Below are 25297 nucleotides of genomic sequence, written 5' to 3' on the forward strand. Positions count from 1 at the left end.
AGTATGAATTTCATAGATTCTTGATAAAATACTTAATCACATACATATATTACTATTTATATACAGTTTTATTCTATTGTAAATGTTTTGCTATTTAAATGCGAATGAAAATAGACATCGTATATATATATATATATATATATATATATATATATATATATATATATATATATATATAATGCGTGTGTGTATGTATATCCATGTAATACATATTTCATGTATATACCAGCAAAATTTTCACAAGAGATTCAGAGAAAAATTAATTAAAACAAGATAAAACTCGAGTCAAAATTTGTCTTCTATTATCTAGTATTTTGACATCAAATATGTTTTTAATAATTTAAATAATATGATAAAACGAATTTTTAAAATAATTATTTATCTGACTCATACTATTTTAAAATAAACATATAAAAATAATGTTCAATATTAAGAGAATCTAGCAGATACAAGAATTCAAGAATCGAAAGAATTTGTATATTTCAAGGATCTCAAATAGTTATAGTTAAATTAAGGAAAAGATTTTCAAACTCGAGAAATCTAAGAACTTGAATAAAAAGAAATTAAATATCCCAAAATTTAATAAAATGACTTCATAATATAACTATCAAATTTATGAATTTAAAGAATGTTAACAATCCAAGGATATAGGAATCCAAGTTATGCGACAAGTTATATTAAATAAAACGCGTTCCAGCTAATCTCGCTTTACTTTCCTCGAACTTAACGATGCTTATAATACATACTACTTAGTTGCAAAAGAAAGATTGTTAAAATCACGTAACACGAAATACGTTTAATAAAGCGATCGAAAAAAGGCATAAGAAACGACAAAAATGAACACGCAATTCTACGATCACTGCCAAGGACGTTTACCGTCTACGTCATTCTCGTCTTGTTGAGATGTCATCTTTTTCGAGATTTAAGAACCGCATGTGAGACAAAAACAAAGCGCGATAAAGTGAAACAATTAAACGCCTGTCGGGCAATTGTTCAGAATACTGCCAAGTATAGAATCGAGTTTCTGTGTTTTTTTAAAAACTGTAATACGTCCATATATATATATATACACACATACGCATGCGTATGTATATATATGTATGTATGTATGTATATATGTATTTGTATGTGTATATATATATATATATTTGATATATGGATGTATTCATACATGTATATACACAAATATGCTCTCACATTCGTAATCGGTTAAGAGCACTAAATATTTTTACGCGCGTCGTATCTCTGTGTCTGTCCATCTTGTCGGAAAAATTGTACGCGATCGAAGATCTTGTGATAACAACATGTTAAGACACTCCGAGTAGAAGTGATGTAACATTTCGCAATAAGACACTTTTTTACAAACCCGACAAAAAGATTTTTACAAGGTTTTTTTTTTTTCGAAAAAGAAATACGCAACAAATAATAATATGCGGGAAAATGATGACTCAAAATTTAATGATGATTTAATTTAATTGATTTTGTATGTTGTTATCGCAGTTTCTTCGATTTGCGATTAGGATCTAAAATATATCTAGTATCCAAAACATCTTAGAACCCGAGAAATTTGAGATCCATGAGATAATGAGAGAAACTTCGGTCGCTTTTTTCGCACTACAAAAATAAAATCTTTGCACTTGGCAAGTGTCCGTGTCGCAAATTATCGACTAGCTTCCAAGGATTAGCATAAAAACGAAATTCGATGTCAGCCTTGCAAACGTCATTTGTTGCTTGCATGAGAAACTCTCTTACTACTATTATTATTAACTATGACAATTACTGCTGTTACTATGACTAATATTAGACTTTATCGCAAGTGCGCGCGCGCGGATACCGCTATACATATTATTATTATTATAATTATTATGATTATTATTATTATCCAGATACTCTATCGCTATTACACTCTACTATCATCTTATTACTCTATTACTGCTATACTACTAGTACTAGTATTTTCATGTAAAACATTCACGTTTATACTTACAGGGAGAACACAATGATACAAGCGCACGCACATAGACATTAAAAACGATATACATGAGCGCACAGATCTTTTAGTATCTCGTTGACTCTTATTTCCTTAGATCTCCTTAACATCATAATTTCTTGATATTAAATTTTTCTCGATATCCATTGCATATGTCGATGATACTAGAAAACGCTTGATGCCGTACACATCCTTCGTAAATTCCTGCTGCGGAAAATCCACGATATCTCATAAACCTTTGATGCATTTTTTCATTACACTCAGAAGTGCGTTTATATTTACGAATGTTAATTTATATATAGAAGATTTAATCACACAGACGAATGATTGAAAAAAAAAAAAAACTCTTCATCGGCTTTTGCATGAGTTGTATTAGGTGCAATTCGATTTTAGTCTCTTTAGTGAAAAGTGTAAACGGAAAGAAAATTTATTGATATGGCGAGATTAAAGAAAAAAATGTATGAATTTATGGTCGACTATAATTATAAATTGGTGCTTTGGAACGTATTAGACTGAATTATTGTTGTACGTTTTTAAGAAAGAAAGAAAAAAAAAGTAACGAAATTTTTGTCCGAATTATTTAATCGGCAAATATTATTTCTATTTGGAACGTTTTATATATACATATATGTATACATATATATGTACACACACATACACACACGTATATATATACGAAAAAATGACATGGTCGCGAGAGATACATACCCTTATACGCGTGCGCGTGTGCACACATTTACACCACACACACACACACGCATGCATCTCATATACATGCGCGCGCGTATAGAATTGTGAAATGAATGTGTCACACGTGTAAAAAAAAGACGTACGGCGGAGATTTCGTCATGTTTGAATGGTTAATTAAAAATGAAACATGTAGTATGAATTACGAATAATGTACATACACATATACTTCCAATCGGAAAGGAAATATAGAAACTGTAAAAAGAGGATGATGAAATGCAAGAAATTATTTGAATTGTGAAAGATCATAGGATTTGCAGATCCAAGAATCTAAGAATACAAGGATCCGAAGAATTCGAGACTCTAATTATTCAAAGAGTCGAGGATTTTCAGTCCAAGGACCTAGAAATTGATGGACCTAATAAGTTCGCACGGATACTTTGTACTTATGAATTTTAAAGAGAGCGAGATAAAGTTTACGAAAATTAGAAACGCAAATATCTATTTTAAAAAAAGTCTATGACTTCTCGCCGTCTACAAATGTTCGAATTCAAGGATCCAGGTATTCATACATTCTCCATTATAGACACACAACGATACATGTGTACATCAATTATATTATATTCTAATGATTACTAATTAATATATAATCCTACAATAATCTTAACAATCATTAACTAAAAATGATTTAGTTAATGAATATCATTAACTAAACCTTAAGCATATAACAGTTGAATGATCTGATTGAAGAAAGAGAAGTAGCAATGTTGAATGAATGGCCGTGTGAATGGGAGAGGAAAGAATGGAGAGGAAGAGAGACGAGAGAAACACAAAAATTACATTTAAGTAGCGACAGAAAACGAGAAAAACAAGAATTGTGTGGGCGAAAGCTAATGACATGTTTGCCATTTAAGTGTCAGTGTGTATTTTTTTTCAGAAAATAAAAAATAAAATAACGCATACTGCGCTCTTCATGACATAGTTTTGGAGTAAAAATATAATTAAATGGAATTAACCAAGCTTTGATAACATTTTGATAACTCCCTTCATATATATCGTACTCTCTATTTAGGAATCTTAGATCGTGATATATACATCAAATTTGAAATTCCACAAATGTCCCATTTCATTTAAATATTACAAATACTTGGACTCCTTTCCCCTCTCTCTCTCTCTCTCTCCCTCTCTCCCTCCTTTGATCTTAAACGATAATTCATCACAGATAGATGTGAATGTTATGTTTTTTATTCAATAACCAATTTCGTGATATTGTCACGCAAAAAAATTTTTAAAGTTCCGAATATGTGTTTTTATTTGACAGCCAGTCATGCGTGACATTATGTTTATGTATATTTCCTGCTGCAAAGTTCCTTAAAAAAAAAAAAAAAAAAAAAAAAACGTAAGCTGCGTTCATCTTGATGCTGTAAGTGTGTAAATGCTGAAAGCGTTGGATTGACCAATCGGGAATCTGATGAGTTTAGAAAGTGTAAATAAAAGGAACAAGCCTATTATTGTTACTAGCTCGTTGTCATAACGACGTATCTGTCAACATTGGAATGCATCATCGGTCGTGAGATATAAAAAGAATCAAGCATTTTGTTTATAAAAATCTTATTTTAATCCCAGAATTTTGATTGAAAAGATTTGTATCCAATATATTTCACATAAAATACAATATAAATATATTATATATATTATCGCATATATACAAAAAAATATAATTTTATAAGTTTATTAGTCCATCTTTTAACTTATCTTTCTATATTAAATTAATATCAACTTAAAAAAAAATAATAAATACAACTTCGACTCAATCTTAAAGATTTTGATAATCAAAAATAAGAATTGACAAAATTATTAGATAAAAATTAAAAATTTTATTTTTAAATGCTATTTTAAAAATTTTAGATTTTTTTTCACAAAAGAGAAGTTATTTCCTGAATGAAATATTCCATATTTGTTGTTTTCTCATCAAAATCTTAATGGATAGATGTATTATAAATAATTAGTATATTTTGTATATTTTATAAATCATAGCAGTATGATTTTATGGTATGGCTGAATTGCACATAATTGGGCATATTTCATCCGCAAAGAATTTTAAACAATCGCATTTACTCTGCAAATGGAATTTTTATGTTGGTAAGATGAATAGACTCATGATTTTACAAATAATTGGATATATGAAAAAATTTTTATTCTTATCTCCTAGGTAATGGTTGGAAAATTGTATCAGGACAAGAAGAAGGACAAACACAAGAGAGTTGCGATATTTACACTAACAATCCGATTTGGGACCATCCTATAGACTTGCATTACACAACTCAGACTTTACAAAATTCTCCGAAATTATTATTGCAAGTGTTTTGTAGAGATAATTATGGAAGGATATTATTTCTTTCATATGGCGTACACAATGTTCCATTATCTCCTGGTTCGCATATATTAGAATGTCATACATGGAAACCTATTGGTAAGCATAATTTTAAGAACATAAAATTTTTAAATTTTGTGTAGCAGAAATTATTATTATTATTCTCTCAGTAACAATTTTTATATAGGTACTTGGAAAGACAGACTGTATGACAAATTTTTGGGACGAAGTTTACAATTGAAGTCACCAAGTGTTTTAATCAACACATTAGATAGATTTGAAATATTTACGCAAAGTGTGGGAACAATAATCATTGATTTGCATATCCTGGCAAGAAATTTTGATAAATTTGGATGCCAGTTGTGAACTGACAATTGTAAAGGCAAATACAAATATAAGCAGTTCATTTTTAATTATGAAAGGCAGAATACCAGAAATAATAGAATTTTACAGAGTATCATTATAAAAAGAGATATATAATTTAGAATAAATATTCTGCGATAATAAATTCGAACAATATCAATATATTTTTTGCAGCAAAATGTTCTTTTTGCTAGTGCTGATTCTAGCATATACCAATATGGTATATCTAACAAAATTTGAAAATACATTAATCTGCATAAATGATACAAATTGCGGCGAATTAATAGACTCAACTACACATACACAAAATCCTACGGTTAATGATCTATCTACCTTAGAAATTTCATCAAATGATATAGAAGAGAATAATCCATTCACTACTATCATTCCCATAGAGATAACATCTTCAAAAATAAATTCTAATGTAACAGAGCAAGAAGAATTAGAATTAACTTCAATAACAATATCCTCGCCAGCTGTATATCCAGATAATGATGAAGTTCTTATACTCGAAGAAAAAGAAATATGCGAATGCAATTTGATTGTATGTACATAAATATTTGATTTTGATATAAAATATTGAATTATGTGTGCGTGTACATGTTAAATAAATGAAAGAAATATTTTAGTATACATTCAAATAATAACACCATATACTTCAATATAAAAAAATAATATCTTTTCTGAAAAAGTATTAATCAATATTTATAAAAAAGCTATTATGATTTTCTATTATATTTTTATTATGATTTTATTATCTTATATAAACAATCTTCCATTCTATTTGTACAGAAATTTTCCTGTGATATCAATTGCTGCTGCGACCCAGATTGTAATCAGTTTCATTTGTCTGCTTTTTCGCACTGTCAAAATTATCATGTAAAAGTTTATGACAGTCGGTATTGCTACAATCGAAATTTCATATTACGGAACAACACAGCTTTTATTCTTGAAAAACTTGGAAATAATTTATTTTGCATTTTATATGACAATCTTCCACCTACATATAACGTCGACAACGATTTGGTAAGTAGATTACATATAATGCATCTGTCGCATACAAGTGGAATAGTTCTTTTGTTTTTTTAAACTTCTACCCTTTTCACTACTACATACTCTTATAAAGCTCTTAGATCTGCTTTGCATACATTATTAATAAAGAATATGTGTTTTTGAAGGAATAATTTTATTTACCAGCCAATTTTTTTGAAAGGAAGAATTGAATCTTTTATTTTCTGAATAACTTTTGTTGGCTGTAAAAAATTTTTCTTGTTAAATGCGCATACTTAAAGAAATAAAATTGTAGTCAAACAATTTGTAAAAATTTCTTCTAATTGCCTGGTATATATACATTGATACATGAAATATTTTAATATGTTTTCTGACATTACATATGAATTTTTAATTTATTGCTATTAAATATTCTTTATTTCAGGTAATAAACAGCGAAAAAGATCTGTGGAGGGTGATACAAAACAAATACAAATGGAAAATAGAAGTTAGTACAGGATTACCCAAGTATAATTTGTCTAAATATTATCAACATGGAGATATATTATGGAAATTACATAACAAATCTATTGAATCAATAGGTAAAATAATGAAAATATGATAACGGCTATTTTTATGAATAAAAAAAGACTGAGAGAAGGGAAGAAGAGACTCTAACCATCCATATATTATTTGCTATAATACAAAAATAAATTATACAACATTTATTAATGAGACATTATTTCAGACCTTTTACAACCCGGATTCACTGAAATATGTTCGTTTAAAAAGACTTTAAGATATCTGGAAAATTGGAAAGGCGCTTGCATACAAAATAATTTGACAAATATGAATCGATATTTGTTCGCTATGACATTCAATAACTTTACAGTTATTAAGTCCTTACCATTATTTAACGACACATTCATTCGGAAACAGGTACAGTTTTAAAATAAAAAAATTCGGGTGTTAAAATATATATATATATATATATATATATATATATATACATATTTTAGCACACAATATATTATATATACATATTTTTTTTTAAATATATTTTGAATATATTTTAAATCAAAATAAATTGATATAAAATTTGTTCAAATTTCTATAAATGGTATGAGTAGAGGAAATTGATGAATGCATTATAATAATTAATAAGTAAAAATAGTAAATAAACAAATAATCTAATAATGTCACAAATAATATTATCTTATTGAATATAAGTTTAGAAAAAGAAAAAAATGTGTAAAATATTAATAACATATTAAGAAATTTATATTTTTTTTCTTCTCTGTTATTATTATTGCAACAGAATAGTGTTAGAACAATTTTTGACAAAATCAATGATAAAGTCAAAAATAGCTACATTTTTTTTTATTTTTTCCTAATTCGGCTTTCTTGCTCTATTTTTCCATTATTTCATACATTTACTATTAAAGTTAATTTCAAAAATTTTGCTTTTAGGCATGCCAAAGTAATATTTGTTTGTCAATGAGGACTCATTATTGTCAAAACTCGTTTTCCGCATGCAATGAAACCAAAATATCAAGTTTTTGCATAAACTCCACTTGTACCAACATTGTAAAGGGTCTGAAATATGTAATCACTCACAATGGATCCGCTGGTATCAGCAATATTGACGCATATTTTAATATAGGCAATACGTCTCATGCCTTCTATCAATATTTCGAGGTCCAATACAATTGGATAGATGCGAATAAAACAAAAGTCTTTACTCGTAGTGGAAATCCTGGCTATATAATGGGTAAGCCGATCATTTTCGGTATTTCTCGTGCTAATAAAAGCAACGAGATTTTTTTCAACAAAACTGATGGATTTCTCACATTGCCCTTGGCTGGAAAAAATGGAGAGTGCGATCAAATCAACAGGCATATCATTGCATTCGGTGAAGATGTTAAATTGAGATGCTCTGCCAGATTATTAATAAAAAATTTCACCACGTTATCTTGCGCAGAACTACAGAATCTAACTATGCGTCTCTTGATGAAGGACTCTTTGTTAAATGCAAGTCAGCATTACAGCGCTTATGTTTCCAAATTGGGTAATATTGCCAAGAAAGATACAATCGATTGGTTGCAGATAGTGTTTGATAGGATACCGCAAAATATCGTCACTGCGCACACTATCGGGAAACGAATCCTATGTTCAGGATTACTTACATCAATGCACTTTAATGTACTTTATTCAAAATTGCCAGCGCCAAAAACTTTAACGAATCACAAAATATTGAGTGTTGGCATTACATTTGGCAAGGAAGAGGATATTAGTTGGTCAAAGTGCATACCAAAGAATTGCACAGACATCCTTGATATTGACATTATTTCTCATGTCAATTTTTATGATGTGTCAAAGCCATCCAAATATCATTTTGTTGATGGACCAAATTTGGACATAATGTTACCTTACGATTTTTTTTATCCTTTTCTGAATTGCTCGAAAGAAATAGAAATGTTGAATATATTTGTCCTTTTAGTTATATACTTAGTATTACATGCGAATATTTAATATAAACATGTATCTACATCATAACTTTACTTTTCTCTTTGATTAAAATTTTTTCTACTTTTATCTTGATTATGTATAAAAGAATTATAGTATCCTCTAAAATCACACACAACACACACACATACATATACATATAGCGAATTCGGGGTCACTCGTTACTCGTACTCTGGTATGTACATACTAAAGACTGTTATATATAAAGTATCTAAAATGTCACAAAAAATAAACACTTTGATATGGAATTTGAAATAATTAATTTATGTTCTGCTAAATAATGTAACAATATATCATTATTGAGTTTTAATTCTTTAAAATGTTTACATTATCTTCTTATATCAGGGTAAAGACTTGTGTATAGCAGTCTTTAGTACACAGTATATACTAATGCTAGTATCATTATTGAAATTTGATAATGAGCGCGGTAGACAACATATTTTTTCCTTCTTGCAATATGGCCTTTATCAAAAGTTACAATATTTGTTTCAAGGTTTATTCAATTATACGGATATTTCAATGTTACACATCTCTCTCTCGATATTTTTTTCTATTTTTCTTTCATTAATTTTTATTAACTTTGTTAGACAAGATCGTCTTGACACTTTCAGCACTTATAACTATGATGATATTGGGTCTGTTCTTTATAGCTGAACTGGCTGCACTAGTTCAGAGTTTATCCTTTTCTCTCCCCATTGGAAGGAGAAAGATAAGCTCTGAACTAGTGCAGCCAGTTCAGCTATAAAGAACAGACCTCTTATATTTGTCGGATGTACTGATTGGCTATCGACTAGAGAATTTCTAAAGTTTCTAAAAAATTTTTTGCGACAGCAGCCAATCACCTGTAGCGGGATTCTCTAACGTCTTAGCGACGATTATCGTTGTCGCTAGTTAACGATACCGAAAATTGTCGATAGCAAGTTATTGAATCCCGCATCCCGCTACAGTACGACAAGTTTTCTCGGACGTGCAGATTGATTGCTAGCGCGAGAAGCTTTCGAAAAATTCTTTATCGGTACATCTAACGAGTTCGTCGATAAACGTGATGAGAAAAAAACATCGAGTTTTATGTATCCGATAAAAGAGTTCGTTTTCTCGAGATGAAAATGTCAGTTGTAACTCACGTTTTTCATTGGACATCCAACTGTCACACATGGGGGAGAATGCGATGTGAATCTGCCATAACGATATCCTGCGTACTGTGTGTACTGTGTAGTAGCCTATGCATCGCTAAGATGGCTGTCACTTGTTAGTAGCATAATTCCTCTTCGAATTCGATGCATATTTCGCAAAAGAAGTCGCGTTCCGTTCGTTCGCGTGGCGGTACCGCGTGCCGCTCGTTTTTGCGATTCGTGCATCTCGAATATTCGGAATCGTCCTCTTGAGATACTTGGCGCTTAAACGCCCCGCGTTTGTGGGATGCTGTGCGCGTGAAAGACGGAACGGTTTGCCCGTCCACACCAGCCGTGTTCATCGAGTGTCCTTTTATTGTGACAACGTGATATAATATTTACGTCCGATTGCTCAGTCGAAGGGATTCTTGCGCGCGCATCGACAGCACTTTATGGTTTTTTTTTTTTTTCATAAACGATCCCTTCTCATCTTGTGTGGTGTCGCGTCGTCTCGTTTCGTCTCTTTTCGTCGCGTATCGTCTCTTTTCGTCGCGTATCGTCTCGCCTCGTCTCATCTCATCTCATCTCGTCTCGTCTCTCGTTCAGTTGAAACTTCTTATTAGCGTTTACTTGCTGCCATCAAGTATAGATTAAATGAAAGGTAATCGCATCGAAATGTCGTATATTTTTACTTTGTAAGCAATTTTTATCATTTACATGTTTTCTCAATCGTTGATGGAGCATCTTGCACGTCTTGTTGACCTTGCTTATCCCCCCACACACATATTACTGATTTTTAAATTGTATCATTTTCAGAGAACTGTTCACGAGATGTTTCAATTCCAAGAGCTTTAAAATATCGCTTTCATTGTCTTTTCTTAATATGTTCTTAAATATGTTTAATATCGAATAAGATTTTTAAATATTTAATATTACTATACATTCTTGGACATTTAGACGATATTCGAATGCCTCTATACAATTTTCTAGATTAATACTTTTATGTTGTTTTTGTTAAGAATTTCTTCTTTTTCTAGATTTATAAAAATTTTTAATAGCTTTTACGCATATTTACATTCTTCAAAAAAAGATGACATACGATTGAATGTGACATTTGTGTATTTGTAATCTCTTCCAACTATGTAAGACGTATGTGTATCAGTTAAACGATCTCTACTATGAGAATATTTATATATAGAATAAAATTTACTTCTACATCACACTCATCATTTTGTATGTATAGGTTATTTATTTACTGTATCATATTTTGATTACTACAACCTTGGAAAATTAAATTATAGATAATCTTATACGCAAAATAATTACATTATTATGCAAGCAAGAATATATATCTTTTTATTGATTTTGAAAGCTTGTAAATATACTAGCTTTTGTTGAAATATAAGTTTGTAATAAGTGGGTCGAATTTAATTTTTATATAAACATGTAGAGATAAATGTCACGAAAAGCTTTCCAGGAAGAAAAAATTTTCAGGATTTCAAAAATTCTCTACTTGAAAGCCAATTAGTTGACATTGTATCTACTTGTGTTTTCTTGCTGAAAAGTTCCCATGGATACAAACAGAATATATAAACTTGTATATTACATCTTGCAATGTATCCCAAGTATACAATTCTTTGAAATTCTATTCTAATTTGATATGGACAAACCAGCAGGTTGAATACCATTAAACATTTTTTTATAGCTATTTTATTCTCATTATCATAATATATTTCTATTAACAAATGATTGTCCAGATGGACATCTATAAAAGTTTTGACATTGTACATATATGTGATCGCTGCTTTAAATGTATAAAGATAAAAGAACTTAAAATCTTGGGAATTGTACAAAAAAATCTATATTAATGTTAAACCTGCTTTATACAGAATATATTGTAAGAAATAAATATATATATATTATTTTTTTTTAACGGAGAAAAAAAGAGATGTGAGATAGTACCAGCCTAATTAAGTATTTGTGCTATATAGTGTTTAAAATGTATCTTTTATAGTACTATGTAAATTTGTTCGTTGCACAGTGGAATTAGTTTTGATCTTTATTTAGAATGACAATTAATTGTTGGTTAATTATTTAATTGCCAATCTTTAACTGTGTGAAGAAGATCTAAGTAAATCGAAATTTGTTTTATGAAGGGTGTGGGGGATAAGCTTGAATTACAAAGGATTTAAAGAAAGTTAATTATGAGAGAGATGTATTTCAAGTATTATATGGTACAAATACTTGTGCCTATGGCTTGTAGTGGCTTTGACAGACAGACTTGGATTTTTTTGAAAGAAGCTAATATTCTTCCATTTTTTATTATAATTTCAAGTTTTGATTTTTCATAGATAATTTGTATTGATTAATTGCTATCTATATTTATTACTTTATTACATCTATTGTAGACACTATTGACATATTTAATATTAATGCTATTTCGAATAAACAAAAATTAATTTTGTTAATATAAATAGCATTATTAATTTATGTTTAATGCATGCGTGGAAAGAGAAATAAAATACATTTTACATAATTAATTAAAAAATTACATCTTACACAATTAATTAAAAAATTTACTGTAGACAATTCTATATTAGTAAATTATATTAGTAAATAATCGCCGATGAACTAAATCTTTTTTTCCATATATCAAACAATAAAAACTGAATTTTTTTTCATCCATATGAAAATATCTCACATGAGTTAATCAGAGTTTGATCAAAATAGTACTTTAAAATAGGATTTATGATACATCTCGGGGATTTTTTTTTTTTTAATCGATGCCTAACGAACTGTTTTTTAAATTTATTAAAAGAAACAGTCCGTATACACTTTATAAGAATTATTGCAGGTCGGTAGCAACAGTGGTGGCAGGCGGGGTGGAGCTCGAAGAAGGGATGAATGGAACGGCAGCGCTGCGGCGCAGCGTCGGGGCTGGTCAGGCAGGCGCCATCAGTGGTGGAGCCATTGAACCAGCACCTATCGCCACTCTTGTTATATACAAGGATGATGCTGGATTCGGAATGAAAGTTTCTGGCGACAATCCAGTCTACGTTCAATCCGTAAAAGAAGGTTTGCATTAAAGCTCCATTAATTTGCATTAACATTTACATAATTATTGTTATATTATTATTAACAAATACACACACATACATAGGCTGCGTTCGGAGCATCACCCGTTTGCACACGAGCGCCGTTTTATCTTCGTTTACTACTTTACTTGTATTACGACTTTTATTTACCACTTATGCAAGAGCCAGATGTTTACCGAGAAGATATCTTTCAAACTCATGGCAAGATGGAACAATAAATTTTCCCAAGGATTAGTAGTCTACTACTACTTTGAAAAGTAGTCATCAGTTTCTATTTTAACACAATAAGTCCAATTTGTGCATAAGATATAAATAAAAGTGGTAATAAAACAGGGAACCTTACTTTTTGATCCATTCTAGTATATATATACTTAAAGATTATTACAAGTATGCAATATAATTTTTGCAGGTGGCGCAGCAGCAAGAGCCGGTCTTCATGCAGGTGACAAGATAATCAAGGTGAATAAAAATGAGTTAATTATTGAAATTTAATAAGAAGAAATAGCAAAGATCTCTTTAATTATTAGATTGTTGATTATTTTTATATTAATATATGTTATTTATTTTGATTATCTCATTATATAGTTGTGTACAATTTTATACTCACTGTGAAAAAGTTTTATTTTATATAGTGGAACACTCGATGTATATATTTGCATGTAGATTGTTTTTATCTTGTGCTCGTGTTGTTTCTTGCATTACATCATTACCAATAGTATATTTGTAGACATGTATTGTGAATCCTTCCAAATTTATAACTAGGTTTTACGTGGTAAGATTCTTCGGTCAGATTAAATAAGATTAGGTATATTAGATTCGTTAATTTAGATTTCTTTTCCTTGACAGAAATATCAATGCATTGATCAAGTTTTTGAGTTATTATTTACAAAAGATCAAATAGCATCTTACGTACAACAACATAGTAAATCTATATTTTTGTCACTAAATTTTAAGGATTTCACTCAACTCTTTTGTATATATTTATTTATATAAAGATATTACAAAATAAACTATATTGTCAAATCATAAGCAAATTTCAGTAATATTTCAACATTGTCAAGTTTTTAATCTTACAATAATCTGTATAGATAGATTAAGTGATTCTTAATAAAATCATTAAGTATTTTAATCTTGCAGATAAAAAATAATATGCTTGGAGCAATGTTATGTACAATGCAGCAATAGTTTTTTTATTTTCTTTTGTAGATAGTTGAGTAAAATTTTGTTTTTTAAAATTTATATCAGACACAAGATAATCTATTTTAAAATGATAATTGTTATTATTTTCCAAAAATGAGGCATAATATATTGTATATAATTAATTTACATGGATTACATGGCAACACACATATATTTATTTTATGATTTATCTAATATCAGAAGGTCATATAAATGTAAAGTAGTATCAGAACAGCATAAAGAAAAGATGTGATAAAGAATAGGAGAATATATAAAGAATATATAAGTTTAATTATTAATTATTCCATGTGCATACAGAAATCTATTAATATTAAATTGCTTAAAATGCAATTATTAGAAAGACAGAGAAGGAGAAAAAGATCTAAGAATTAAAGAAATTTAAAAAATAATAAAACTTTATAATTCAAATAAAATGTTACATATGATGTGATAAGCAGTTTTTTTTTTCTTAATTTTTATTAAAGGTGAATGGAGTCAACGTGATGCAGTCTACACATACGGATGTGGTCCATCTCATAAAATGTAAGTATTCTTTGTTCTTCCTTAATCTTTATTTTATTTAGTAGATTAAGGTATTATTGATGCTGCGAGGTATGGTACTATTTGTGTGTGTATTTTTCTATTTTTACTTTCTATTTTTTATTAAGATATATATAATTAAGTTATATATATCAGTATATGTTAATAATATTGTAATTGTAATGTATGAAATGTGTATTTAGAATGAACTGTATTTTAGAAAGAAATGTTTGTGTATACTTTATATAATTCTATATTAGAAGATCTTATAGATTATTGGATATTCTAATATTTGTAAATGTTATTATTTTGTGATTTTTCTTTTTTTTATAAATAATAAGAATTCAGTTATATAAATATCTTCATTTTAATCAAAATTTTTTTATGAAAAGAATGATTGTACGTCGGTGGTTTTACATAATCTCACACACATACACACAAAAATTCAAAGCATAAGAATCATTTTCAATGATGTAAGCATGCAGGTTTATAGCAGTGACCGTTTCAGTCGTCTATTTCATCTCGACACAGACGCTTTTAACATCACGTTTATATGTTTGTTCTGCAGATATATTTCTGAATCGTATAATACTGTGTGCAGCATGATTCTTAATAGCTTAGTAGCTTAAATCGAATTTTTTTCAATTTGATAAATGGCATTCAAGTTGTGTCTGATAATTATTATTAATGTTGAATGGAATGTGGAAATACTTTTATATAAATATGTGTGTGTGTCTAAACTCACATCAGAGATGACTCAAGTTTATTTTCTGATGCGTATTTATTATATATACGATATTTTTTAATAATATTACAAGTTATGGACAGTAATTCTATTTGTGCTTACAAGAATTTTAATATTTATTACTCTCTTATAGCACATCAGATAGATTGTATATAGAATTTGTAAATTTGTATATGTTTCTAAGTTTTATTTATAAACTGCTGTACTGGTAGTTGGAGGTAATTTTATAATAAAGAATTAATTATAATAAATTAATAAAATTAATTTAATCATTTCTTTATTTTAAAATTTTAGGTATATACTTATTAGAGAATTGAAACAAAATACAGAGAGAAAGAAATAGAATTTAATAAATAAACAATTTAATATAATCATAAAGATTTTATATTTTTTACAAATGTTTAAAAAAATATAAATTATCTTAGAATTTTTTTTTATAAATCCATCTAGAATGATAGTGAAAAAAGCATTTGCACATACTCTCTCCTTTTTAGGTATAATCTTACACAAAGAAAAAACTTTTTTGTCACAGTATGCTTTGCTCAAATAAGAGCAATGATATTCTAACAGAAATTAATATTTTGCAATATATATATAATATATCTGTTTGCTTTATATAAAATTATTCTAAATAAGATAAATTACTGGAGAACGAAGATGTATATGATATTAAAGTGAATGACAAGAAGATAAAAAAGGCGATGAAAAATATATAAAAAAAAAACAAAAGAATATAAAAAAGTGGAGGGATGAATGTGATACGATTAAGACGTTGTAAATCAAGTTTATTTTCAAATTTATATATTTTACATGATGATACATCATGCCTGAGAGGATTCAACTTTGTTGCAGCGTCGACGCAGGTGGTATTAACGGTGCAGCAGAAACCAGTGGCAGTGACGAGCGCGGTGACAGTGACGGGGACAGCGACAGCAACAGCAACAACAGCTTCCGGATTGCAAGTCGGAATAGTAGGCGCCGCAGCCAGTCAACAGCATCAACGTCCTCTCAGTTTGTCGGCGGCCGGAAACATGTCACCCTCACAAGCGACCATCTCTCTTCACAGAGCATCCACTGCACCGGCGGGCAGTGCTTCGTGTAATGCTCGAATCACGGGTCCACAACCGGTCGATGTAAGTAGAAGAGCATGTCCCGTGCTTTCCGTTTCTTTCAACCATAAGCGAGAGGAAGCTATTGTGAAGGAGTATTATGGGATTGAATTAGACACAGAGAGGACGTTATTTATGAGATATATCAATTGAAGATATTTTGATTCTAATTATAAACGCATGTAATAATCTATAAACTGCACACTCCCTATTTTAATTGTAAACGACATGTGTATAGATATTTGAGAACGCAATCTCTTTTCTATTCTCCTCAATTCTCCCTTTATCTCTTATGTTAGAGAAAGAAAAGGTAGCACCGCGTTTTCTTTTTCTTTTCAAATGCAACATTGGAACACTTGATTAGAATGTGCAGCTTATACTTATTATGTTTATATATTCAAATGACGAAAATAAATCTATAACATTACATTAGATCGTAGCTAAGTGTGTATATATATATATATACAATACATAAATGTACATTCATGACTAATAGGCATGCTAATTGTTAGAAAAAAGTTAGAAGACAGTTTTCTAAATATCTATATATTACTATCGTTTTAAATATTATCCTTATCTTTTACAGCTTGAAAAGAAGCGCCAATTGGAAACACAAAGAGTTCATACATTCCAGCTTATGTTGGAGAAAGAACAAAGTTATGTAGATAAGTTACGGAGCGAATTGGCGAAAGCTGGCACCGGTAATGGAAACGTCAATATCGCGACTTTACAAACAGAGCTAGCGGGTGCCGAAAGAAGAGTGCGCACCTTGCAGGAACAGCTCGCAGCGATTAGCACGAGTAATGAACAGGTCTGCATATTTATCTCACATTTCTCTGTATCACCTCCTTGTATGTTATAAATTTCTTCAATATTAGATTATCTACATGCACCTTTATTGGAGAGAAGTGTTAACCAATTTAATAAGGAAAATGTTGGCAGTATACCAACAATTGTCAGTAGTATTAAGCTACTCGCGTTCTATCGGCAGAGGCTACTGCTAATTTGTATTAAACTGTATTGCAAGTATGCCAAAATCTGCTTGATTTTTACCGTTGAATTTTGCTATATTTCTGTCGGTATTCTGCCAGCATTGCCTATACGCCAAATCCTGTATCAAATTTGTATATATATAGTCTTCTTCCGACAAAATTTGTAGCAGACATTTTGCAAAATCTGTTTTCGACAGATTTGGCTATCTGGGTATCTAATGCATCTAAGAATTCGAAAATACAAGTTGTAATTAAATGAACAAGCACTAGTTTATGGAATTAAAGAAAAAAATTAATTTTAAATTATAAAATTCTAATAAACATATATCTGTAAACATGCGCTTACTAAAAAACGATATGCAATACAATATATCTGTTACTATATTCATTTAAACTTTTTATTAAGAATTGAATTTCTTCCTCAATTCGATTAGTGTTCTATTTCTATATTTTGTATATTGTTATAGCCAAGACTCTAGGAAAACGCCTGTATAAATCTGACATTTAATCTTATCAATGTGGCAAATGGGTTAATACAGAGTAGTCTGTTATAGCGTACAAACTACTAGGGTACAATTGGAAAATGAATAATTCTTAATGAAAACATTTTCCGTAAATATAGATTTTTTTTCTTTTTATACAAAACTTTATTTTCAAGAAAATCGGAAAATAAATATCTTCTCTATTTATATGTTATATCACTTTTGACAATGTGAGAATGATAAGTCAATGATTTCATTTCAGCGAATGGAACAGTTGTATTCCAGAATATGAATAAAAATATAATACTGTCTATTTTTAAGAAAGTAAAAATAATCCTAATATTTTACATAATTTGGCAATTTTAATTGTTCTCTATTATTTTTTTTATATAAATTTTTATTTATATATTTTGATAACCGCTGTCGAAATACACTAGAGACAAACATATGTCATAAAATAATTAAAAATTGCCTAAACTTATTGTTAGTAATGACAATTATATTAATTTTTCAATTTTCACACACATACTTTATATATATATATAATAAAACGGGGAAAAATTTTCCTCTACACGTTTTTTTTATTTTTTAGAATTATCTCTTTTCCAGTTGTACCACCGATAACAGATCAACTTGTATAACGATCTACCGTGAATGCACCGAAGCTTTCGCCCACTTTGCTAACCCATCATTGTGTCTTACAGCTTTGCCTTTTCGGTAACAGCAATCTTTTGTTGTGTCTTACAGCTTTGCTCGTTGGTAACAAACACCTGTTCCTCGGGCTATTATCCACTTTCAAATAACGGCAGTGGCACAGACGTGCCACCCCCACTGCCATCGCGTAAATCCTTATCCATGCAAAGTCTCTCTCCACCGCCTTTGCCTCCCAGACCTCCACCCGCCGCAAATACGCAAAACACAGCCCAGCCGGAGCTGGACCGACATCTGTTGATTCATTTAACGCCCTCAACCGTCAGTCACAGTATTTCTAACTCTGTAAGTAGCCTAATCATCCGATACCATTACATTAATGTCCATTGTTCTATATTTGTTTTATGCTCGTGCTGATAAATGTATATACATAATAGTGAAGTCATAAAGAAATCAGGGAATCTAAAAATTCGAAAATTTTAGATTTCGAAATGACTGTTAGTTCCCTTCCTCTCAGAATGTTCAAGATTAACTTACATACTAGTGTACTAATTGTTTATAATTGTTCAAATAATTTTTTATATATTTTTTACTATCTAATTTTGTAATTCAAACATAAACTCTAATAAACTGAAAATTATAGTTAAATTAAAATTAAGAAAAAATTATAAATGTTATATATAAGAAATATAAGTAGAACTTGATAAATATTCTATAGAAAAATATATATACTGCTATACACATACACACACGATTTTTTTTTTTTATATATATAAGGATTGATTTTATATATAATAAAATCTAATTATACAAATATTTCTTTTTATGAAAAATAATTTCTATAGAATACTATTTCTGGAATAAGTACCAAACTATGAAACATATATTATACATTGTGCACGTGTACACACACACACACACACATATTACGTATATTAATAATTATTCGTAATGCATTATTTTTCAGTTTTCCCAAGATGCTAATTTGAGCGCTTCAAACGCGCTCACCAAACATCAACGAACGAAATCGAGTCCGGAACAATTAGGAACTACAGCGATATCTCCGGCAGAAGCTAGTAGACGATTGATCGCATCTGAATCAATGAGTGATCTATCACCTCCGAGACATCTGAAACACAATGATATCGATGTCAATGAATTACCACGTATTACTCCACCGGGTACACCTCCGCCACCCTATCCAGCCCCCATTTTAGGACAAGATATCTTTTCGTCTACACCAAATGACGTAAATATTTTATTGATTTTAATCTGTTTCCAAACATTGTATATCACTTATTGATTTTCTTATTGAGATTCATTCTTGGTAAAAAAAGAATATATATATAAACTTTATTGTCAAGCACTGTCAAAATTTAATTAATTTTGCTGTCTTATGCAGCTAATAAGAGATTAGAAACTTTAAACATTTATGTTATTTATGAGTTTAGTTGTATTGTATATATATGTTGTAATTGATAGTTTTTTGCAACAAATATACGATGTGAACTTGAGAAAAAATTTTAAATAAAAAGAAATAATACAAATATTTAAGAAATATATTAATTTTTCGATTTTATTTTTAAGATCGATTTTTATTCTCTATTTTCAATTTATTTCTTATGAGATTTGTTCTATTAATTATATCATTAATATAATAGACAGATATATGTAACAAACTTTATAATCTATATATATATATATATATTAATATAAGATACATATGTATATAATAATGTATATTATGTAAATATTATTTTTCTATTTCTTTTTATGTAGCTTCTTTATAATAAGAACTTTTTCTGTATTAGGCACTTGCAACTGATATCATTCCTGGATTGCCAGCATTTCAACAGCCAATTATGTCAATGGAAGAAGATGATGTTAGTGATCAGGAAATTGTAAGATATCATCTAAAAATTCGTGTATAAAATGCTTCCCAATATCTTCAGACGTTGACTTTTTAATATTTTCAGGGTCAATTGGAAGATCATGGACCATTCCAATCTTTATCCAGGCTGTGGGGACATCATGCACATCTTGCTGTATTTATTAATTACGTTTTATCTAATAGCGATCCTTCTAGCCTGGTATGTATAATTGATTGTTTATTGTGCTCAAAGATATTAAAGACAATTGCATATAAAATTGTATATAAAAATATAAATTATAAATATTTACATTGGTATATTCTTACAGTTATTTTATTTGATAACGGATTTATATAAGGAGGGAAATGCCAAAGAAATGAGAAAATGGGCATACGAGATTCATTCTAGTTTCCTAGTACCTGGTGCAGTAAGTCTTTCACTTGATAAATAATACACAAAAAAAATCTTGGAATTATTTATAATATATATATTTCATTTAACAAAATTCAAATTCAATTCATATTATTTTTGACATCTGTACTTGCATAAATGTTGATTTTGATGTAATAAATAATATTTTTTGTTCAGCCATTACGTCTGCATAATGTAGATGAAAATGTTGCGAATGAAATAGACGATGTTCTCTTGAAGGAATCTGATAAAGAAGAAATTCTTAGAAAGGTATGTCAAAGTATTGAGTAAACTAATTTTATATATGTTGTATAAGATGTCCGAAAATTTCAATTTAATTTATTTATCCAGAAATATTTATGAGTGTCTAAATAATGAAACTTTCTCTGCGATTCTCTTTTTATTTTGCACAGTTAAATTTAAACTCTAAATGAAGACAATCTTTTCTTCTGAATTTAACAAATGCAATAAATCTTTTAACAAAATCTTAATATTTTTCTATGCAGATATTTTGGAAAGCACGTAATAGAGCGAAGGAAGAATTGAATGAACAACTGACACATTTCCAACAAAAAAGAACTGCAGGATTGGCCACGATCTTTGGCCCGACCGATATTTCACTTGATGAGAGCATTTCTGACAAAACGCGTGAAACAAAAATTATTGAAACATATCTGCTGCCAAAGATGGAACCTTATTTGTAAGATTTGTTTTGAAATTTGAACAATTTTTTTTAGGAGACTTAGTATTACATATTATGTACATTTATAAAAAGCAGAATATGTGTATATAACATAATATATATAATTTTTTATCTAAAAAAGATTATAACTTGTTCCGGTTTCTAGATTTACTTTCTATACTTGATCAATGAGTAATAAGCCAAAAACAATATGATAACTGTATATTTAGAGATATATCATTGACAATTTTTATAAGAGACATATCATTACATCAGATAATATAATTCGGAAAAATTATGCAAAATTTCAGGGAGGATATAGAGAAGGAACATGTGGATTTGCGGCTATTCACAACAGCAGCTGGTCTAGCTACAATACTGATAAAGATATTTCAATTGCGACCAGTATGGGCTGATCGAGTGCCTACTTTTGTCGCGAAAGACAAATCCAACATCAAAGCACGGCTGCTTACTGGAAAAACACGTAAAATGACGATCAGAGGACATCATTTCGTGGCACATCAATACTTTACGATAACTTACTGCAATCATTGTCAACTTATCATTGGTGGTATCGGCCCTCAAGGATATTTATGTAGTGGTACGTAAGATGTACAATAACATATTTGCAAAACTCCTAGATCGAACAGAAAAATGGATTTCTCTTGAGCACTTTTTATAAATAATCAAACTTTAAAAATGTGGATTCTAGTTATTGTAATAATACAGGAATGCAATCGTTATTGACATTTATTTATATCATAAATTATTTATTACTTATCTCATAAATTACTGCGATTTTGAGACATATTATGGAGAGTGAAGCACATACAGTACATAGCATTATAATTGAATGATATGAGAGAAATAGTATTATTCAAGCAAAGTTTGTTATTAAAAATTTACTTTTAAAAAAAATCTTTCTTCTTCAATCACTTATAAAATTATTAAGATTATTAATCTCTCGACGTTTTTTTTAATGAAGAATGGACTTTAAATTAATAAGACAATTGTAACAATAAAAGATGGAAAAGTAACAAGTTCTAAAATAATTAAAAAGGTTATATTCAATATATAATACGAGACCAATTCTCTCAGGCTTACTTTTTTTTATTTTTCTTTATTTTATATAGAAGTTAATATTGATTTTGCCGAAAAAAAGCTCATGATTTAAAACTTCAAAATCACTTCAATTACACTTTGTTCTTCCTTTTTTTGTTATCTTTTTATTATTATTATTATTATTATTATTATTATTATTATTATTATTATTATACAATGACATTTACTCCTTTTTTTTTAAACTCGTATAATTTGATGTATTTATAGAGTTTTCTTTATATATAATATAATATTGCATATATGCAATGATCGTTCATTAAACAATTGACAGATTGTTCTCTCAGCGTACATCGACAATGTGTTCGTGTGGTAGAGGAAAATTGCCCGGGTCCTTTGGTGCGAAAAGAAAGAGCCAATGATAGAATCAGTAAACTGATGGAACGTATTCGACCCGAGAGGAAACCTCCATCTCATCATCACCATCATTCTCAGAATCATATATTACATTGTAAGATCAATTTCCAATATTTCATACAAATTGAATTAATTTACAGTAGATATTAATTATCGGTAGACAAAAACAATTGGTTTATCGAGTGTTAAACTTTTGATTAGTTATATAATACCATAAAAAAAATTATTGATATTGAAAGATTCATAAAAAAATTCATATTTCATATATGTAAAAGCTTCATTTTTTTTATATCTTTTTTCATATCTTTTACTATTAGTTACAGCAATATGGCTTTTTGCCACATTATGCGCGCGCATATGTTTTTTATTAAAAATAGACATACTTTGTTTTATATTGAAGTTTTCATATAAAGTTAAATTTCAAAATTAGAATAATAGTTATAGAAAACAATAAAATTTATAGCTCGAATAAAGACAATGCGAATCAGAATGCTAATAAATCAGTGTGGAAATAATCTATTAAAACAAAAAAAAATTATTCTTTATAGAATATCTTGACCATTAATTTTAGCTTCTCTCTTCTAATCATTATTTCATAGAAGCAAGATATTTCTAAAATATCTTTTCTGAGCCAAATATTTCTACATTTTTATCAAATCGAAATTATTTGTTTTATATTTTTGCATCGGTAAACTATCACCTATTTTTGTGAAAGAAAGCAGCTGAAAATGATCTTAATAAAATCGAAAATTTTTTATTTCAAGGTATCCTATATAGAAAGTAAGATAATAAGATTTTAATGAATAATGATATTTGCACACCGATACTAACATTTTAGCTTGCATTGCCTTATTTTTATTTACTTTGAAAAAAATTGTTACTTTAATTTTATTTTACAGTAGACAAAATCAAAAGAAATGAAGAAGATTCCGGTACACTAACGGATGGAGAAAATGGTAAGTCTCTTTTCTCTTTCACTCATTATCTTTTTCTTGCTTTTTTTACTTTTTTAAACGAATAATAAAATGAGATTTTTTAATAAAAATTAGAATTACATGCAGAAAAGCATTATAACTATTTCTTTGGTACAATTATTTTGTTGGAAATTATACTTTATTTAAAAAAGAATAATTATTTTCAAATTATGATCGGAAAAGCATATCACTCCAATAAAAAATTTACAGTAACATTACTGTCACAGAATTGTATTATTATGCTACATATTTAGGCGCGAGAGGCTATTGCGTTTCTTGATTCTAATAATTATTTTTGTAAAATATTTTTTATTGTTATAACACTCAGAATTAATAAGCAGACCTAATAATACATATCAGTAATTAAATGTCAGAAAATGCCAAATTGAATGCGTTCTTTATTGGATAATATGACCTTAATATATCGCTGTCAATAATATATCAGTGTATTATCGCGCGAGCGGAATAGCATGAGCTTCGAAACAAATCAGTTTTCTACCAGATCTTTACCCGCGCGTTGTTTCTTTTTCTGTTTCTTGCTATCATTTGTATAATTTGTCGAATAACTTTGGCAAACGGCAAATAGTGCTTGTATTTTTCATTCAACACACACATATTTCTATCCACATTAAATACAGAAAAATATATAACTACAGAAGATGAGAAAATTGTAATAGCATATATAACAAGGTATTTGTGAAGAATATATAACAAGATATAATAACAAGCAAGGCGTTTAATATAATTGTACATTGAATTTTTCATTATTAAACTCATTGTTATACGAAAATCTTGATAAACGGGAATTGTTCCTTTTATTATAATAAGAACATCAAAAAATTTACAAAAAATAGATTTTAGTAAATAGAAAGAAATATATCTATAAGACTGTAATATTTGTTTGTGTGTGACTTTGGTTAAATAAAGTAATTTGTACATGTGACATATTTTTGTAGATACCCGGAATAATAGCCTACAGGCGGACAATAATGAGTTAATTGATAATGTTAATAATCTCACATACATACACATATACGTTAGAATTAAG

At 28.8% G+C, this 25297-nt stretch overlaps 3 protein-coding genes across 10 annotated transcripts in view; all 3 read left to right on the plus strand.

Moving 5' to 3' along the window:
- Positions 1-176: 176 nt before the first annotated feature.
- Positions 177-5417, plus strand: LOC138934631 (B9 domain-containing protein 2-like). 2 transcript variants are annotated; one of them, XM_070298710.1, is made up of 4 exons: positions 180-4247; positions 4715-4819; positions 4890-5150; positions 5239-5417. In XM_070298710.1, exons 2-4 carry the CDS (start codon positions 4732-4734, stop codon positions 5415-5417), a joined length of 528 nt encoding a protein of 175 aa, XP_070154811.1. In that variant the 5' UTR covers positions 180-4247; positions 4715-4731. The 2 variants fall into 2 exon arrangements, with proteins under 2 accessions (XP_070154731.1, XP_070154811.1); XM_070298630.1 differs by having other exon boundaries at positions 177-4819.
- Positions 5418-5582: 165 nt separating this feature from the next.
- On the plus strand, positions 5583-9177 carry LOC138934430 (tectonic-1-like). Its single transcript, XM_070298192.1, has 5 exons — positions 5583-5958; positions 6207-6440; positions 6850-7006; positions 7153-7343; positions 7875-9177. Exons 1-5 carry the CDS (start codon positions 5593-5595, stop codon positions 8934-8936), a joined length of 2010 nt encoding a protein of 669 aa, XP_070154293.1. The 5' UTR covers positions 5583-5592; the 3' UTR covers positions 8937-9177.
- A 690-nt stretch (positions 9178-9867) lies between these two features.
- Rhogef2 (Rho guanine nucleotide exchange factor 2) overlaps positions 9868-25297 on the plus strand; it is a 33851-nt gene continuing 18421 nt past the window's right edge. For 3 of the 7 annotated variants that reach the window (XM_070297628.1, XM_070297796.1, XM_070297886.1), the window contains exons 1-16: positions 9869-10703; positions 12897-13117; positions 13547-13596; positions 14802-14859; positions 16454-16734; positions 17297-17521; positions 18932-19180; positions 19803-20084; positions 20647-20736; positions 20812-20925; positions 21035-21133; positions 21295-21387; positions 21624-21817; positions 22111-22400; positions 23193-23369; positions 24175-24231. In XM_070297628.1, the coding sequence (XP_070153729.1) occupies positions 12943-13117; positions 13547-13596; positions 14802-14859; positions 16454-16734; positions 17297-17521; positions 18932-19180; positions 19803-20084; positions 20647-20736; positions 20812-20925; positions 21035-21133; positions 21295-21387; positions 21624-21817; positions 22111-22400; positions 23193-23369; positions 24175-24231 (2434 nt within the window). In that variant the 5' untranslated portion in view covers positions 9869-10703; positions 12897-12942. Of the gene's footprint in view, positions 10704-12885; positions 13118-13546; positions 13597-14801; positions 14860-16453; positions 16735-17296; positions 17522-18931; positions 19181-19802; positions 20085-20646; positions 20737-20811; positions 20926-21034; positions 21134-21294; positions 21388-21623; positions 21818-22110; positions 22401-23192; positions 23370-24174; positions 24232-25297 lie in introns of all 7 variants that reach the window. The other 4 variants (XR_011447111.1, XM_070297978.1, XM_070297703.1 and 1 more) reach the window with 3 other exon arrangements.

The sequence above is a fragment of the Polyergus mexicanus genome, unplaced genomic scaffold (assembly GCF_030449975.1).
Source record: "Polyergus mexicanus isolate NDT 795.1 unplaced genomic scaffold, iyPolMexi1.0 SCAF_1, whole genome shotgun sequence".
NCBI classification, from domain to species: domain Eukaryota; kingdom Metazoa; phylum Arthropoda; class Insecta; order Hymenoptera; family Formicidae; genus Polyergus; species Polyergus mexicanus.

Coding starts and splice junctions, on each gene's coding strand:
- LOC138934430 (XM_070298192.1), top strand. CDS start 5,593: ATGTTCTTTTTGCTAGTGCTGATTCTAGCATATACCAATATGGTATAT. Junction 7,007..7,152: donor CAAATCTATTGAATCAATAG/GTAAAATAATGA, acceptor ACATTATTTCAG/ACCTTTTACAACCCGGATTC. Junction 7,344..7,874: donor ACACATTCATTCGGAAACAG/GTACAGTTTTAA, acceptor TTTTGCTTTTAG/GCATGCCAAAGTAATATTTG.
- LOC138934631 (XM_070298630.1), top strand. CDS start 4,732: ATGGCTGAATTGCACATAATTGGGCATATTTCATCCGCAAAGAATTTT. Junction 4,820..4,889: donor CAAATGGAATTTTTATGTTG/GTAAGATGAATA, acceptor CTTATCTCCTAG/GTAATGGTTGGAAAATTGTA. Junction 5,151..5,238: donor TCATACATGGAAACCTATTG/GTAAGCATAATT, acceptor ATTTTTATATAG/GTACTTGGAAAGACAGACTG.